We start from the raw sequence: 18,961 nt of genomic DNA, 5'->3' as shown, positions 1-18,961 counted from the left end.
ATATGCTATTATCACAATTATTCTGAAATGTGTCAATGTATACTCTTAGTGTAATCATTTTTGCTAATTAATCTGTATTATTATTATTATTATTATTATTATTATTATTATTATTATTATTATTATTATTATTATTATTATTATTAAATGATATACAAGTATGAAATATGCCAAGTATAAACAACTATTGTTAGGCTACATTGGTAATCCTTTTAAATGACTTTCATTTTCGGGATCAGACCAGGATCGGACTTTTAATATGATCACGTGGAGGCGCCGAGGACTTTTAAGTCATAATATATTCTCATTACAAACCAATATTTTCACACTATTTCATCACGTATTTTAATATAATAAAACATAAACAAACAATATCAGCTTTATGGTCAAGATAAATTACTCTTACGTTTTATAAATAACACGATAAGACGTTGAGAACTTTTATTATGTTTAAAACGCGGACGTACTGCACGCACTAAGGTCACGTGAAGAGTTATTTTCACAACGATGTATTTGTTGCACCGTGCCAACACATTTCGTACATTTAAAGCGTAAACAACATCAGTGTGTCTGTGCCAGTTAAACGCAGTTGTCGACATGGACGCGGACGGTTTGCCCATTGTAGGATCAGGAGTAGATCTGACAAAGGTGAGTTTGTTTTACCCTGCAACATCAGCTGCTTCTCACATGATCTCCCGAGAGCTCTGTTTTCACTCTTAATAGACTAATAACTATAATATAAATTCACTTTGAATAATATGTTATAATAAAGCATCATACTTTCTTTTATAAGGTTCCAGCTATTCAGCAGAGGAGAATCGTGGCTTTCCTCAATCAGTTCATCGTTCACACAGTCAGGTTCCTCAACCGCTTCTCCACAGTTTGTGAGGAGGTTTGTTCATCTTTACAGTCACTCAAACTTCATGAAAATGTCTACGAATATATGGCTTTTGGTGTATGATTATTTGATTGATTATATATTATGGGTATTCATACAATTAAATCAGGGACTAAGCCAAAGGAAAATGAATGAATAATTTATAGAAATGAGTAGTGTTAAAATATATTACATTATTTCCAAGTAATATTTTAAATCCATTTATTAATTTAATATAATGCTACATTTTTACAGTATAAATTTTGTCTTGATAAATAAAAAAATAGAATAAGTAAACATACAACATCAATTCACTCAAACTTTCTAAAGATGTCAATGAACTGATAAGGTTTGATATATATGATGGTGATTAGTATATGATTGAAATTCATATAATTAATAAATAGAAATGAGTGAAGTACCAATATACATTTTGCAGTGTAAATTAGATTTTTATATGCAAAATCTTTATCTTAAATGACATGAATGCCTTTTAAATTTAATCCCTACAGCGCCTCACACTTTCTGAAAATATCAGTGAACTGATGCCGTTTGATATATGATTATGTGATTGTTATATGATTGACATTGATGACAATTTATATATTTAATAAATATAAATGAGTAAAGTGTTATTAGATATGTATATTACATTATTTCCCAAGTATTAGTAGAATATAGTCCTACTATTAGTAGACCCAATTATTAGTAGAATATAGTCCTACATTTGTGCAGTATAAATTGTGTTTTTATTTGCAAAAAAAAAAAAAAGACAATGAAAAAATTGGACCACATGAATGCATTTTAAATTGAATCCCTACAGTCACTTAAACTTTCTGAAAATGGCAGTGAACTGATAATGGGGTTTGCTTCTTACAGAAACTCTCAACTGTATCACTGCGAATCCAGCAGATTGAGACAACACTAAGCATCTTGGAAGCAAAGGTGAGTCAAAACAGGATTCCCGTTCTGGGATAGGGAGAGAAAATATTGTAAAAGTAAACAATTTGAAGTATGAAGCACTAGTTTAAAGAAAAAAAAACAATAAATAATTTATAAATATCATAAAACATTAATACATTTTTACAAAGTATTAGTTTGAACAAACATAGAAGTAAAATTAAGTAAGCTTAAGACAAGTAACAATATATATATATATATATATATATATATATATATATATATATATATATATATATATATATATATATATATATATATATATATATATATATATATATATATATATGCATGCATGCATGCATACATACATACATACATACATACATACATACATACATACATACATACATACATACATACATTCATACATACATACACATATATATATATATATATATATATATATATATTGTTACTTGTCTTAAGCTTACTTAATTTTACTTCTATGTTTGTTCTAACTAATTCTTTGTAAAAATTTATTAATGTTTTATGATATTTATAAATTATTTATTGTTTTTTTTGCTTCAAACTAATACTTCATATATATATATATATATATATATATATATATATATATATATATATATATATATATATATATATATATATATATATATATAATATAAATAGGAGTAAATCGTTAATAATCAAAAGCTATATATCAATATCATTCCGTATGGCAAGTTATTGTATAATGATGGTTTGTTCTGTAGACTATCAAAAAAATTATAGCTTAAAGGGGCTGATAATTTTGACCTTAAAATGGTTTTTAAAAAAATTTAAAACTGCTTTTATTTTTGCCGAAATAAAGCAAATAAGACTTTCTCCAGAAGAAAAAATATTATCAGACATACTGTGAACATTTCCTTGATATGTAAGGAATATTTAAAAGAAAAAAAATCGAAGAGGGGCTAATAATTCTGACTTCAACTGTATATAGTAAATTGGTAAGAGATATATATTACATAATTTTCCATGTAATGTTTAAATTCTAATGTAATTCTGCATGTCTCATAGTATAAGTTAGATGTAAATCTACATAAACCCCGATTAAATGTAATCACTCCTTAAAAGAATAATCATATTTATGGGTCTTCTATAAATTCAAATCGCTTGACTGAAGGAAACCAGAACAATTCCATTATTTTAAGCAGTCGATTGACTGAAAATCTGTATAAATGTGCAGTTGGCTTCTATTCCCGGTCTGGAAGAAGTGACAGTGGATGGAGTGAGAGCGCCTGCAGAGACAAATGGCCCTGCAGCAAATACCAGTCGTGCCACAGCTTCCCCTGCCGAGGTAACCATTTTTTGTTTTTGCTAAAATAAAACCCTGCCCCCTACTCAGTGTTCCCTTTCAATTGAAAATGCACCATCACACTGATAATTTAAAATTCTCCAGCAGCTTCCAGTTCACATAGACTATAATGCACCGTTATTTCTATTCAGGCATCCCAGCAGTCACAAGTGGCCCCTCAGGAGCCAAAAACAGAGGCTCCAGCAGAAAATATAATGACTGTAGCCAAAGACCCGCGATATACCAGATACCTGAAGATGGTGCAAGTGGTATGTCATTTTTTGTTTGTTTGTATTTTGCAGAAAATGGTGTTTAAGGCAGAGTTTTTCCATTAATTAATTAACATATTTCCACCTTTTAGAGCACAATTCTGGTTCAATTGAATTTAAAGCAAGTATTATCTAAATGCTCATCAAATCAACTGATTTTCATAATGCAGGTTTACAAACAGCTCAAAATACAGTCGTTTTACAAGCCCTCCATATTAAAGCAAATTTATATGTAAATATTTGACTGTACATTTTAATATATTTTAATATAATGCTATTATTATTATTATTATTAATTGACAATTAAAAACATTTGATTATATAATATATAGTACAAATAGTTGTATAGCATATAAAAGATATTTTAAACAACAAAAGACAAGTTTGACTTGTATAAAATGTTTGAGTGTAAAAGGCTTCAATTTGGAGCAGTTTTGAAGAGTAGCTAGCTACAAATAGCTCAGATACTAGCCTAGCAACATTTTTTGGTTGCTTGACAATAGGGCCCAATCCCAATTCTTCCCCTTAGCCCTTCCGCTTACCCCTACCCCTCATTTTGCGCGTGCACACCAAGGGGTAGGGGTGTCCCAATTCTCTTCAGCTTCAAGGCGTAGGGTTAAGGGGAAGGGGTAAATAGCCATTCGAACAAAGATTTTTCAGGACCACACTCGAAACCAGTGGGTAAGAAAATTTCCCAGAATACTCCAGCCACAACGACAGTATTGCTGAACCTGGATGTAAGGAGATCCACAAATTAGTATTTATTGCCTTTATTACGAATTTTTACGACAAACAAACATATGTTTTAATATATTCATAACCGCGTTCGTATTTTACCATCATGCTTTAAAAAAAAAAACGCTAAAATTTTGCGACCTATAATCCCTATTAATAACTACTGTATAGCAGTTCCACAACATTCTGACACTCGCTGACACTGGAATACCCTGTCAGAGAAGTCTAGTGGCTGAGAATGAGCTTTTTACAGTATCTGCTATAATTTTAATGTTGTGTTTGTGTGTTTACATAGATGAATATGGCCACTGTGTAAATACACAGTACAGTTACGATCTTATTGCCACATTAGATAGTTGTGATAACATAAAATATGCTTTCAGTGATTTCCTGAAGATAAATACCAAAAAAATAGCACAACTGGAATAACTACAGCAGTCACGATCGTCTGATCTCACATGAAGCAAGAGATCGCGATGACATGATGAAGTGTGCAGATGCTGTAGTGCTGTCCACATTTCTTAGGGGTAAATTTTAAAGCCCTTCCCCTTAACCCGGTTGTAACGGGGAAGGGGTAGGGGTACAAAAATAGAATGGGATTGGGCCGAGCTCATCATTGTAGCTTTTTGAGTAGTTAGCTGCTTTTCCAGCAAGTAAGAAGTAGTTTGTCAACATTCCTTTTAGTGAACCTACAATGGTCTGAAGTAAAGCAGTGTTGTCAAAATCAACCTACCTTCTTGAGCCTGAAAACTCAGAATTTTGATCAAACTAAACACAAACTTACCTGGGTAAAATCCAATTTCAAATCAACAGTTTCTTGTTGCCACCTACTGGTTTAACAATGTAAAGTCATCAATATACTTCAAGGGAAATTAAGTAAAAAAATGTCCCTTGGAGGTGACACAGTGGCTCAGTGGTTAGCACTGTTGCCTCAAAGCAAGAAGGTCGCTGGTTCGAGTCCCAGCTGGACCAGATGGCATTTCTGAGTGGAATGTTTGCATGTTCCCCGTATTTGCGTGGGTTTCCTCCGGGTGCTCCGGTTTCCCCCTCAGTCCAAAGACATGCGCTATAGGTGAATTGGAGAAACTAAATTGGCCGTAGTGTATTTGTGTGCATGTGAGTGTGTATGGGTGTTTCCCAGTACTAGGTTGTAGCTGGAAGGGCATCCGCGGTGTAAAACATATGCTGGATAAGTTGGCCGTTCATTCCACTGTGGCGACCCCTGATGAATAAAGGGACTAAGCTGAAGGAAAATGAAGGAATGATGTCCCTTTGAACAAAATATAACATTTTTTATAAGTTGTTTTACTGGTACCTTTCCGCAGTTCAAACACTGATTCAGCTGTTGCATAAGAAATGATATATTTAATTATTATGGCTGGAATTCTTAATTCTGATTGGTCAATCGCAACATTCCAAGTTATGTTATTTCAAGATGACAACCTCCACATTTAAAAAAAAAGCTAAATTAGAGCTGAAAATGAATCTAGATATAGCCAAATTGCTGTCATTGAATATTAAGATCACAATCTTTTAACAATGAATGAGCTCTACCTCATTATGATTAATGCAATGTTTATGTGAATATCAATATTTTGCTCTGTGCTACAGGGTGTTCCAGTCATGGCCATTAAAAATAAGATGATGATGGAAGGCTTGGACCCCAATTTGCTTGAGTAAGTGTTAATTAGGGTAAAATATTCCTCATTTAATAATATCTATAATAATAAAACATTTTTGTAACAAATACATTTATTGTGTTTACCTTTAGCACCCCTGATGCAGCAGTTCCAGATGCTAGCAAAAAAGGGTTGGAGGAGCAAGATGATGACAGCTCAGGCAGCGAATCATCATTCAGCGATTGATCGGTTGGCCCCACCTCCTCACAGTCCTGGATCGGAGAGTTCAGGTCATCTTGAGATTTTCTCATCTCAAAGCAGGGTAAATGCACTTGAGTGTCCTTAAGAGGACAGATGCTTAGTGATGATGACACCACCATTGTGTTACATCTCAGAAACGGAGGTCTTGATATCTGTAATGGTGGTTTCTGAGGGCAGCTGCTCACTAGGTGAGATCGTGAATCATTATGATCATAAAAAAGCGCTATTATAGTGTGATTGTTATGAATATTTCATCTCTTGTTTGACTAAAATGCCTAATATGTACAAGGTGCCAGTGTTTACAGCTATGGTAAAAAAAAAATAACAGACTAATTGAAGATTCTCGGTTTCTCTGGATTTATTAGGTATAAATTTGAGGAAAATGGTCGTATTTGTTTTATTCTAAAAAGATAATAAAAAGTTTTTCAAATTTCATATAAAATATTGTAATTTAAAGCAGAATATACCATTTCTGTCAGACAGAATAACATTTCTGTATTTTATATGATTAAAAAAATCAGTATACAAGCAGTTATTTCATCAAATGTTGTTGTTTTTTCCGTTATGTTAAGTTTAAAGCTGAAGTTGTCAAGCTGTGTTGTGGAAAACTCAATATGAACATATGAAATGCTTTATTTTATTTACATTTTAAATTTGGAAAAAATGTCATGAGTAGTTTACAGAATAAAACAATAAACCTTTCTTACACACACGCAACTAATTCATAAGTCCAGAGAAACTGAGTTTGGAAGATTTGAAAGACATGTAGCTCATTTTTGTAGCAACTCCTCAGTAGTTAACGATCTTGAATAGACTGAATCAAAGTAATATCAATAACAAGTCATTACATATTAGGGATATTTGGTTTGTTTCAAATAATACTTATCATGTTGCACAGATTTGCTTAAGTTTGTCTTTTCAGACTGTAAATTGTCATTAAAAGTTGTTATATCTGAAGTCAATGAAATGAAGCAATGTGTTTACATGCACACAATAGAGTTTGGAGTTAGTAATGTTTTAAAATAAATCAAAATAATCAAACTGAATTTGATTAAATACAGTAATATTTAGTGTTTATTATTATTATTTTAACATTTATTTCTGAAGGGAAAAGCTAATTTTTTGGGGGGGCAACATTACTTCAGTCCTCAGTATAAAATGGTTCTAAAGAAATCATTCCAATACTCCAATTTAGTGATTAAGAAACATTTTCCAGTATTTTCAAATAAAAAAAGCAAAACATTTTATCATTCTGTAATAATCTAAATATATTTTCTCAACTTTTCATCAAACGAATGCACCCTTGCTAAATAAAATGAGTATTTCTTTTTGTTTGTCACTGAAAAATAAAGCAATCACTTCTCTTTAGTCATGCACATCATCATCATCATCATCATGTGTTTTTATTTCACAATTACAAAATCACACACACACATTGTGCAAGCAATGGACTTCCATTCGCAATGACTGTGTTAAATAAAGTGCCAGAGCAAATCCTACTATCAGCTGCACGATTTTAAAGCAAAATGTCGAAAAAGCAAGATGTTTAAACTATAACCGATTCATTTACAGTAATGCATGCAAACGTGGATGTGCTCAGCTAGCTTGTATTGTTGATTATAAATGCTTCATGAAATCAGAATCACTATCAAGCAGCTTTATAAATGGACGGGCCTCAAGCGGGTAGAGTGTAGTAAAATTCAAGTACATTATTATGCCTTTGCATCCCACAAAACAATACACACTGCAACAGATAACACAGTATTTCAGCAAACATTTCAACGTGAAAAAGGTAATAAGTTGTATAAAAATACAATTTGTACTATAAAAATGCAGCAAAAACAGTGGGAGATACAGTATAGTATGATGTTCAGTTATGTCACAGTCCTGAATACTCTTTCAAGTTAACGGTAAGTTTCAGTGTGAATTGCTGTAAAAAGAAATAAAGAGTCGTTAATATGAGCTAGGAGGCGCTCAATTGAATATCATGAAATGTTTTAAAAAATCTCCTATTCAAAGGTTTGGGTTTTGTAGGATTGTTTTTGAAAATGTGGATATTTTAATATCTACTAACTTAAGTAGGTTTGAATTGGATTTTATATTCGTGTCATATGATTAGTTTTAGTTACTGTTTGTTTAATTCCGTAGAGCTTAGGTCTCAAACTCAGTGGGGTATTTGTACAAGGACTTTTAAATTCAGTTTGCCAGCCTCAGGGCTTCTGGTTAATTGTCATTCCGTACAAAATCGCAGCGCTTAAGATCTGATTTAAAAAAAAAAAAAAAAACAGCAATCTTCACTGCCTGGCTGAGATACAATATAAAGTGGCTATCAGACCAAACAAGAAGCACTGCGTTAAATGATATTTTTTCCATGCCATGTCTTTAAAATATGGAAATTAATTTTACCCAAGTATTCTCAATGGAATTTCTGCGCTAGCCTGCATTTAAACGGTCTTTCATCTCTTTTTACACTTTAACAACATTGCGTCTATTTAACTGAATGTATTGTAATTACATTACAACTCCGATGCTATAAAAGTGAAGATAGTCACATAGAAGCTCTCACCGGAAGTTCATCATTGGCTGAAAAACACTAGCTGTGCATATAGCCCATTCCTGGAGTGCCGCAGCTCTGCACAGTTTTGCTCCATCCCTATCAAACAGCTGATCCAAATAATCGAGGTGTTCAAAAGAGTAATGAACATCTTTATTAGTTGGATCAACTGTGTTTGTTCAGGGTTGGAGTAGGGGCGGCACCGGGACATAGGGAGCAATTGGCATGATGGTCATTGTGGCCTGCCACCGTGACTCTGGCCTGTCACGCCCATTCTCCCGCCCTCACCCCCCTGCTCTTCACTTACCGATCGCCCCACCAAATACTCTTTTTACATCTTTTTTTTTTTTTATTCCACAAAATGAAATATTGATTTCTTAAAGGTGCTGTTAGTTTTTGACTCCTCTAAAGCATACAAATACTATAATATGTTGGCAGATATTTAAGAAACATGCTAAGTGAACATTCTTGTTTATCTGAAAAACAATGCCTAAGTCAGATCTTCTAATATAAGAACGCTCTCTTTGTTTTGGTTCATTTGTCACTGTTCTAAAGATCTGAGGTGAACTATCTGCTGCTGCTTTCAGTATGGTAATAAATGTCATGTAAAATGGTATTCAAACTCACATTGTTAGCGTTTAACACTGAATAAAACACATGAGCTGTACCTGAGGTGATCGTTGTCCGTTTTTTGTTGTTCAGCTGCAAGAAATTAGAAAGCCGTTTCTAATATATCCATTCAAAGTGTTACTTGGAACAAAAACTTCCTTTAATATGGAAAATATTCCCTCTATCGCATGCTGTTTCTTTTATTTAGAACAGGATTTAAATCAGCCTTTAGGCTCGATAGTCACTCGCTCCTGTTGGTCATCTGGCAACCTGCGCTTGCGTTTGTTTTGATCCAGAAATGCAATACCTAGTTCAACCACTGGGTTACCTACTGCACCTTTAACTCTTCTGAAGGTAAAACATTGGCATTATGCTGTCTATAAATGAATACAAATGTCTAAATAATACACCTTTTAATTTCAGGCAACATTATTTTTTATTAACAAACTAAATGTTTTTTCCCCATTTTATGTTTTTATTAACTAAAATGACTTCTGCTGAATTTTCAGAATCATAACTTCAGCCTTTTTTTTTTTTTTTTAAGAATCTTAATGACCCCAAACCTTTAAGTAGTAGTGTAAGTCTCATCTATTCTCATGCACTCACCTGGAACTCTTGGATGTACGTTAAAAAGAAGAAGACAAAACTGAAGGTAGTGATCCATTCACATGCAACACTCACTATATGACGTGTGTAATCCTTCAAAAGCAGGAGATCAAGATGAGCAACTTGAAGCATTCAATAATGAATGTAACTTTCAGCACTGGAATGTGTTGTTGGTAAACTGTACCTTATCATCTGTGTCCCAGTGAAGTTTGCTTGTCCCGACAAGAACAGCACATGCTATTGCTGGGAAGAGGAGTTAAGGAATGTAAAACAGAAATGATCAGAAATGTAAAACAGTGCATGGAAAACCAACATGCTTTGAACACAATGCTGGATTTGGATGACCTGCATGCTAGCAGAAGCAAATTCACGTGCGCTTACACTGAGAAAAGGATACTGGGTATTGCAGCTAGAATGGCCACTGTGGAAAAAAACGTACGTAAGTGGCACATAAACTTTGAAGATCCGTATGGAAAAGCGCGGTATCCGATCACACTCTGAATGACTGCATACACAAGCCCGCAAATGAAGAATAAAAGTGCACCAAAATCATGGACTTCCATCACTGTCGTCTCCTGTAACAAAACACGCATACAATACATGAGCGCCATTGAGTCACTATTGACTCCCTTTCATGTTTCAATATGGATGGGCTGGTTGATTGATTGGTGTAGAGTTGATTGGTTTGATGGATGGAGGGATAGTCTGGTTGGTGTATGGATTGATTGATAGATTGATATGGAAGGATTGATGGGTTAATGGGTTGATTGATTAATTGAGGGGTTGATTGGTTTAGATGGATAGATGGTTAGAGTAATGGATGGGCTGGTTGATTGGTTGATTGATTAGTTTGTATGAATGGATGTAGTGATGGATGGGCTGGTGGGTGGGTTGATTGATAGCTTGGTTTGGATGGATGGGTGGGTGGGTTGGTTGATTGATAGGTTGGTTAATTTGATAAATTATGGTTGGATCGGTTGCTTGGTTCGCTGGGTGGGTTGATTGGATGGGTTGACTGAGTTAATTAACTGGTTGGTTGATTGATTGATTGATTGATTTGATTGATTTGATTGATTAATTGATTGATTGATTGGTATGGATGGATGGATGGTGTGAGGGATGGGTTGGTGGATGGATGCAATGGAAGGTTGGTTTGTTTGATTAGTTTGTATGGACTGATGAAATGATGGATGGGCTAGTTGATTGATTGATTTGATTGATTGAATGGTTTGTATTGATAAATGAATAGATTGATGGATGGGTTGGTGGATGGATGCAATGACAGGTTGGTTGATTTGGTTAGTTTGTATGGATAGTGATGGATGGGCTAGTTGATTGATTGATTGATTGATTGATTGAATGGTTTGTATTGATAAATGGATAGAATGATGGATGGGTTGGTGGATGGATGCAGTGGCAGGTTGGTTGATTTGATCAGTTTGTATGGATAGATAGTGATGGCTGGGCTAGTTGATTGATTAATTTATTGAATGGTTTGTATTGATAAATGGATAGAATGATGGATGGGTTGGTGGATGGATGCAGTGGCAGGTTGGTTGATTTGATCAGTTTGTATGGATAGATAGTGATGGCTGGGCTAGTTGATTGATTAATTTATTGAATGGTTTGTATTGATAGATGGATAGAGCGATGGATGGATGGATGCAATGGCAGGTTGGTTGATTTGACTGGTTTGTATGGATGGATGGGCTAGTTGATTGATTGATTGATTGACAAATTGACTGATTAATTGAATGGTTTGAATTGATAGATGGATGGAATGATGTATGGGTTGGAGGATTCATGCAATGGAACGTTGGTTGATTTGATTGATTGGCTTGTATGGATGGATGAAGTGATTTGATTGATTAATTGATTAAGTGAGTGATTGATTTTTGTATAGATAGATAGATAGATGATTAATTGATTGAATGATTTGTATTGATAGATGGATGGAGTGATGGATGGGTTGGTGAATGGATGCAATGGCAGGTTTATATGGATTAATGGAGTGATGTGATGATGTACTGATTGGTTGGTTGGTTGATTGATTGATAGTTTGGTTTGTATGGATGGATTGGTTGATTGATTGGATGATGGATGGATGAGTTGGTTTGTTTGGATGGTTGATAGGTGGCTGGGTTGGTTGGTTGATTGATTGATAGTTTGGTTTGTATGGATGGATGGATTGGTTTGTTTAGATGGTTGATAGGTGGCTGGGTTGGTTGGATGAGTTAATTAAGTCAAGCTTTGATTAATTTAATGGATGCATGAGATGGTTGGCTGGATTATTGATTGATTGATGATTTTTGTATGGATGGCGCGATGGCTTGGTTGATTGAATAATTCATAGCTTTGTTTGTATGGATGGATGGATTGGATGGTGGGGGTCTGATGGGTGGATTTATTGATTGATTGATTGCATTCTATTAAAGAAACAAAGTCAAATACATTTGTAAGTGCGTAAAAATTTGTTTCTTTTTTCATTTATGACATACCTGAAATGTAGCTACCAGGCACATGCCAATGCAAGAAAAGATGCCAAAACCAAATGAGACCTTGTTCAGTGTAGGGGGCACGGCTCCAGTTCTCTCATGGACTCTTTGCACAAATTTGTATTCAGCATACATAGTAGCAAATGCTGGAAAACAAACATACAGCACTGAGCTCAACATAATGCACTGGAAACTGCTGTATCAATATCAATTTGCTTAGTAAATCAAAGTGTAGAAAACGTCATATATGGCAAAATACAGGAACAAAGTGTTTACATAGTGTACAAATTAAAATAGTTTTCCCTTAGATAATTTTTATCTAAGAGCCAAAACATTTGATTCATACAGATTTGATGAACATTATGAAGCATCAAAATTTTAGGATGACAAACTTTTAATGGAGAGACAGAAATTATTAAAAAATATTTTAATTTAGTAAAAATACAGATTGGAATGTTGCATATATTGGCATTTTATGCCTCCAAAACATGATTTAATTTCATAATGTTGATGAAACATGCAGATGGTTGCTCTGAGCACAACAAATATAAAAAAGTGTGATTTTTTTACAGCAATTAAATACAGCAGCACATTTCTCGGGCATGGTGTCAGTATATTTCCTGAGAACTTCAACACTAATATTCCCCTATTCCTTCTGCAAATGAAACTAAACACTTAGTCATGTGAAATCTAAATTTACAATGTTTATTTCGTTAGCACACAGTGTTATTCTTTACTTTAAAATGAATCCATGCAAGCTGATCTACTGAAAAATGATGGCTCTATTCAAAGGTTTATAGAGCATTATTATGTATGTGTTTTATTCATTTGAATGGATATTTTAATGGCAAATTCTAACTTGGACCTCTTAAAAATGCTGTGTTCTAATGATTTGTCATATAACTGTATCTTCATTTGTGTTCTAAATACAAATTAACTTCTTTCAAGACTGGAACGACACGATATTAAATTATTATAGAATTTAAATTCTGAGGTGAAATAACCAGGTTATAAAGCTGTAGTTATCACACTTATAACCTGTGACTTGGCATTAGGTTTCATTTCTTTTGTTCTGTTGCTTGAGGTTTTGTCTGCAGTTCTGCAGAGTATCATAACACACTGAACTCCAGCTGTGTGTGTGTGTGTCACGGGTGGAGGGAAAAAACTATGTTTTCGTTTTCATCAAAATGAGAAGTGAGAGCAGAATGAGTGATATTCCATTGTTGCTAAAGAAAAATCAACCGTTTTCCCACCGTTTTCCTCTCGCACGTCAAACCGAGTAGGTCGCGGTTGATTTCAACTTTTGTAACTTCCTAAAGGTTGTGACACAGATAGCAGGGAGGAATTTCCTGAAGTGGCCGAGGGGGGATGTTTACACCGTTTGTCATGAAATATGAGCGGGATATCAAATCAAACTGAAAAGAGCTGATTGTTAGTCATACCTGCAAATGCCGTGATTGTCGACATGAATCCAAACACACAGCTCTCAGGTGGAGTGGCCCCTGTATCACTGATTAAAACATAAAGATATTTCATATTTATAAACATAAGAATGTTAACATGTGAAGCAATTCAGAAAGATCTTGCCTATTCATAAACATGCAAATATATATATATATATATATATATATATATATATATATATATATATATATATATATATATATATATATATATATATATATATAATGTATGTATGTATATGTGTACAGTAGTCAACATTCGAAGTCCATCAAAAATGTTTTTCAAAATTGTCCTAGGACAAGAATGGGTGTTGTTCAATAGTTTTAGGACAACTTTGATGAAAGTTGATGATTCAGTTCAAATGTTGACTACTGTATTTTTGTTTTAAATAAAAGTACACTGATATTAACATGGCACTTTGAATGTTTTCAAAAAATGTTAAAACATTTAATGAAATCCCAAAAAAATTAAAAATAAACATTTGACGATTTTTCGATTCACAGTTAGTTGTTTGAGAATAGTAGAGTATTATTGTTTTGTAAACTGCAATTCTTCCAAATTCAAAATAATAAAAATGAATTATCGTTTAGAGCTAATGCATATTAAATGCAAGCATCTACTTTAATGTTTCAAATAACTAAACTAAAATGTTAAGATATGAGTGATTTATATATTTTTTAAGGGGATAGTTCAACCAAAAATGAAAATGAACTCTTCTTTCTTCTTTTGAACACAAAAAAATATATATATGTATTGAAAAATACAGGTTTTTAGCTGCTTGTTCTAACTACTTATGGTTCTCCGTCAAGTGATAGTGACTCACAGCGCCTGCCCTGTGTGTAGTCGTGCAATTATACTTCTGTGTGCTGTTTGTGTTGCTCTGCAATAACCCTTCTGAAACGCTAGCTGGCAGTAGATTTTTATGTTCCTCTGTGTCGAGTTTCTTCGCAGGTGTTTTGTTTTTTCTGAACGCCACCTTAATGTACAAGTAGCTCAAACTCACTCATTCAGAGGCAGGAACCGACGGACATGCAACAACTTTAATCATAAGGTAAACAGAAAACAAAAGGTTCCATCTGGAGTTCCTTCATAGGACTCGACACTTGTAAACACTCGTTCCATCGGGCTCACGGCTCTCAGCACCGCCCACATTCGTCACCGCTACCAAGCCGACCAATCACAGAGCTTGCGGTACGCATGGTAGCATTGTGAGGTGACTTTTTTTGAGAGGTGCGCGTCAGCCACAGCGAGGGCTATGAACTGCGCAAAGGCTCTGTTGGACCATACTCATGCGCTTGACAAGTTTAAATCAGCTTTTAATTGTTTTATGTTCAGTCAACTTAACTTTAAGGTAACTTAATCGATTTGTGTTAAAACAACATGAATGAACACCCATAGTAGTAAAAAAAATTACTGAGGAAGTCAATGGGTGGCAGCTCCAGCATTTTTCAGAATATCTTCTCTTGTATTCAACAGAAGAAACTCAGGTTTTGAACAAATAATTGACGGCAGCATTTAGATTTTTTTAGGTGAACTAACCCTTTTTTGTTCAACAGTCGTTCAGTTTATCTTTTATATAAAGTGATACAATATTAATGCACAATAAAATATTAAATATTATATAAAATATTACTAATAATACGATAATATAACATTATAAAAGTGATTAAATATTGCTGTATATATGCCTGTATAGCTATATAAACTATTGACATTTTGGCAGGTGTCTTCTGTAAATCCTGGTATAATGTACGTTGCCATTTTTGATAAGAAAAAACACTATCTAAAGTATAAAGAAACAAAAATTAAAAAGTAGTTGACTTGTCCTTCTCCTTGCATTCATAGTTCAAGGTTTTGAACTCAAGCCAACGTTAAACTTCTGTGTGGAAAACGAAACTAAATCAAGTTGCCTTTAAATACTCTATCCACAATCCTTTTTACAACCTGCAGCTTTACATATACAAATACCCTCTTAATACACGGTCTTGTTACTAATACTATACATTTAAAAGCTATTTCTGCTGTATTGGTATGTTTAAGTGTTGTGAATTCGTCAAATCCAGATGTGTACGCCGGTTTAAATCAAACTCAAGGTTAAAGTCAAATCACATACCTGATGTAAGGAAGGACAACATCCACATCTTGTCGATACAAGGCGATGATATACGAGATTATGAACGTGCTCGATGACCAGATAACCAGGAAAGTTGGTAGAAAGCACATTCCTTCCATAAACCAAACCATCTCGCCTGAGGGCTGAGGCTAATCGGCGCATCACCATTCAAGGAGACAAAAGTGAAGTGACCGGCGGAGAACAGACATGAAGAAAGACACTGACGTTCACTTCTTTACACACATACACACTTCACTTCGCTCAATAAGCGACGTTTATAACTGTATCTATAGTGTCACGTGGTCACTGGGAATCTGTCTTTCTCTTCCTCATTGTTTTACCCATAAAGTATTACCGCCAGCAGCAACATGTGAGCAACACGTAGTGGCTGTACTTTTCTTTCTTTCTTTCTTTCCATTTACTTTTTACATGCATTAAACCAGTTTGACATAGTTAGGATTGTTTTTAACCTCAACATTCTCCATATTTTATTTCTTAAAGTTTTTTTTTTTTTTTTGGTAAATGGAAATTGAACATGTTTTTTTTATTATTTTATTTAAGCTGATACAGTTATAATTATTAGCTAATACTTTTAATTAATGTTTATATAATGTACACTGTAAGAAACAATTCTACACAATTCTGGGTTCTACACAATTCCTTCATGTTGTCCCAACATAAATCAATCAATTAAGTTAACGTAATTGTTTTTACAAATTTAAGTGGATTAAACATAAAACAATTAAGCCCCCCCCCCCCCCCCCCCCCCAAAAAAAAAACCCAGCAATTGTGTTGTTTCAACTCATTTTAAATTATTTAAGCAACAAAGTTTTTTAGTGTATGAATAAGACAGTTTGCAATAATAATAAATATCATTACTATCATAACACATCATTTTATACACAATGTTGTGTTAATTTGTTGATTTGATTATATATTTGATTATTATTTATATATTCTATACATAATATACTTTATGTAATGGTATTTAATATATGTATATAATACTACTAGATAATAATACTATATATAGCTTTATAATGCAATGGTATCTAATATTAATATTAGTTTATGGATATACTACTAGATAGATAGATAGATAGATAGATAGATAGATAGATAGATAGATAGATAGATAGATAGATAGATAGATAGATAGATAGATAGATTACATTGTTATGAAATGTGCAGAAGTTATAGATGTATTACATTTAGACATTTATAGATGTCACTTTTAATTTATCAAATGTATAATTAATTTAAATTATTTTTATTAAATATAGCAGTAACATCATTTGTACATTTAGTTTATACATTTATATTAAAATTATATATATATATATATATATATATATATATATATATATATATATATATATATATATATATATATATATATATATATATATATATATATATTAATACCTTTTAATTAGTTCCTAGTTTGGTAAATATTGTATTGTATTGTAATTGTATATTAAATTAGCATTGATATATTAAAGTAATAATGCATAAAGATATTTATTATATATTAATGAAGTCATTTTTATTTTATTTTATTGGTGACCCCTGATATAATAATATATATTAGATTAGATTAGATTTAATAAATATAACATAATTTGTACATTTAGTTTTTATATTTATTTAAAAGTCGTTATACTTAAAAAAAATTATATTTATATTTTAATAATATTAATGTGCTAATTATTTGTAAAATTATATTAAATTAGTATTAATGTAATAAGGTAATAATAATGTATGAAAATATTTTATTAAACATTACTGAAGTCTTTGTATTTTATTTTATTTTATTGGTGACCCCTGATTCCGGGAAAGTATTATATTATATTATATTATATTATATTATATTATATTATATTATATTATATTATATTATATTATATTATATTATATTATATAAAAAATTAGCATTCATTTCATAAGGTATTAAAAAATAAAAATATTATATTAATGTTACTGAAGTCATTATATTTTATTTTCATTTTGTTTATTTTATATACTTTTGATTAAATTATATTACATTTTATTTTTATTTATTTGTTACCCCTGATACTAGGAAAGTGAGTATTGTATTGTATTGTATTGTATTGTATTGTATTGTATTGTATTGTATTGTATTGTATTGTATTTACCCGCCTGCCCGTCCTCCTAATCATCAGATGTCGCCAGCGAGTCTCTCGCACACACAATCGCACACGAAACGCTCGTCGCCTCATCACCTGACTGCTGCCAAAGAGGAACCACAGCATGAGTATGGATTCTGTTGAAGCGACAACATCTTTAACGTAATGGAGCCGTTTTTAATTACCCGCTAAACGAGCGTCACAGTGAAGTGTTCATGGAGGGAGAGGTGTTGATGTTGTTCGCCGGCCGGAGTCATGTTGGTCGTTAACTCGCTGTTGAAGCTGCTGCAGCGGCAAACCTACACCTGTCTGTCTCACAGATACGGGCTTTACCTGTGTTTCGGAGGACTGGTGCTCATGATCGTCTCCGCCTTTCAATTTGGAGAGGTATGTGCACTACCTAGGGCCAACTTCATCAAGTGTACTGGCTTTATTTAGGTCGTGCATGATGTGTTTCTCTTATCAGACTAATTGCGCAATGTAACTGACCTCTCACACAGTGACCTGGAATATTGAGGTAAACTTGGTATTATATTCGCACATTCATTAGATTGTTTACCATGGTACTTTGAATATTAGGTAAGTATGACTTCAAAACAACATTAGCACTATTTATTTGGCTGTGGGCAATGTTCATTCATTCATTCGTTCATTTTCTTTTCAGCTTTTATTAAAGTCAGCTTATTAATCCGGCGGTCACCACAGCGGAATGAACCGCCAACTTATCCAGCATATGTTTTACACAGTGGATGCCTTTCCAGCTCCAATTCATTACTGGGAAACACCCATGCACTCTCATTCTTACTCACACTACAGGCAATTTAGCTAACCCAATTCACCTATACCACATGTCTTTAGACTGGAAACCCACGGGGAGAACATGTGTGGGCAATGTTGTGCTTTGATTGTTATTGACTGGTATATGATTTCCCTTATTTAGAATTTCCGAAGAATA

The 18,961-nt window shown here is 33.1% G+C and overlaps 3 protein-coding genes across 4 annotated transcripts in view; 2 read left to right on the top strand and 1 right to left on the bottom strand.

Moving 5' to 3' along the window:
* Nucleotides 1-471: 471 nt before the first annotated feature.
* On the top strand, nucleotides 472-7,399 carry washc3 (WASH complex subunit 3). Its single transcript, XM_056455692.1, has 7 exons — nucleotides 472-648; nucleotides 794-892; nucleotides 1,757-1,822; nucleotides 3,027-3,137; nucleotides 3,287-3,403; nucleotides 5,750-5,814; nucleotides 5,910-7,399. The coding sequence occupies exons 1-7, from the start codon at nucleotides 598-600 to the stop codon at nucleotides 6,001-6,003; spliced, it is 603 nt and encodes a 200-aa protein (XP_056311667.1). The 5' UTR covers nucleotides 472-597; the 3' UTR covers nucleotides 6,004-7,399.
* Nucleotides 7,400-7,405: 6 nt separating this feature from the next.
* On the bottom strand, nucleotides 7,406-18,282 carry dram1 (DNA-damage regulated autophagy modulator 1). Of its 2 annotated transcripts, none has more exons than XM_056455690.1 (9): nucleotides 18,192-18,282; nucleotides 18,016-18,109; nucleotides 15,860-16,008; nucleotides 13,725-13,792; nucleotides 12,286-12,428; nucleotides 10,185-10,362; nucleotides 9,972-10,030; nucleotides 9,788-9,880; nucleotides 7,406-7,948 (listed from the first exon to the last, which is right to left on the bottom strand). In XM_056455690.1, the coding sequence occupies exons 2-9, from the start codon at nucleotides 18,097-18,099 to the stop codon at nucleotides 7,898-7,900; spliced, it is 825 nt and encodes a 274-aa protein (XP_056311665.1). In that variant the 5' UTR covers nucleotides 18,100-18,109; nucleotides 18,192-18,282; the 3' UTR covers nucleotides 7,406-7,897. The 2 variants fall into 2 exon arrangements, with proteins under 2 accessions (XP_056311665.1, XP_056311666.1); XM_056455691.1 differs by having other exon boundaries at nucleotides 18,016-18,106; nucleotides 18,192-18,280.
* The window catches only part of gnptab (N-acetylglucosamine-1-phosphate transferase subunits alpha and beta), a 40,872-nt gene continuing 40,172 nt past the window's right edge, over nucleotides 18,262-18,961 (top strand). Inside the window, exon 1 of the mRNA XM_056455689.1 lies at nucleotides 18,262-18,393. Within this exon, the coding sequence (XP_056311664.1) occupies nucleotides 18,262-18,393 (132 nt within the window). The remainder of the gene's footprint in view (nucleotides 18,394-18,961) is intronic.

This window comes from Danio aesculapii, chromosome 4 (assembly GCF_903798145.1).
Source record: "Danio aesculapii chromosome 4, fDanAes4.1, whole genome shotgun sequence".
Classification (NCBI taxonomy): domain Eukaryota; kingdom Metazoa; phylum Chordata; class Actinopteri; order Cypriniformes; family Danionidae; genus Danio; species Danio aesculapii.
This window is presented reverse-complemented; position numbering and strand designations above follow the sequence as displayed.

What these genes read in the sequence shown, in the direction of transcription:
- washc3 (XM_056455692.1), top strand. Translation starts at nt 598, where the DNA reads ATGGACGCGGACGGTTTGCCCATTGTAGGATCAGGAGTAGATCTGACA. An exon ending in CCACAGCTTCCCCTGCCGAG is followed by an intron (nt 3,138 to 3,286) that starts GTAACCATTTTT and finishes ATTTCTATTCAG; the next exon opens with GCATCCCAGCAGTCACAAGT. An exon ending in ACCTGAAGATGGTGCAAGTG is followed by an intron (nt 3,404 to 5,749) that starts GTATGTCATTTT and finishes TCTGTGCTACAG; the next exon opens with GGTGTTCCAGTCATGGCCAT.
- dram1 (XM_056455690.1), bottom strand. Translation starts at nt 18,099, where the DNA reads ATGAGGCGACGAGCGTTTCGTGTGCGATTGTGTGTGCGAGAGACTCGC. An exon ending in GTTGTCCTTCCTTACATCAG is followed by an intron (nt 13,793 to 15,859) that starts GTATGTGATTTG and finishes TGTTTTAATCAG; the next exon opens with TGATACAGGGGCCACTCCAC. An exon ending in CGTACATCCAAGAGTTCCAG is followed by an intron (nt 7,949 to 9,787) that starts GTGAGTGCATGA and finishes TTCTTTTTACAG; the next exon opens with CAATTCACACTGAAACTTAC.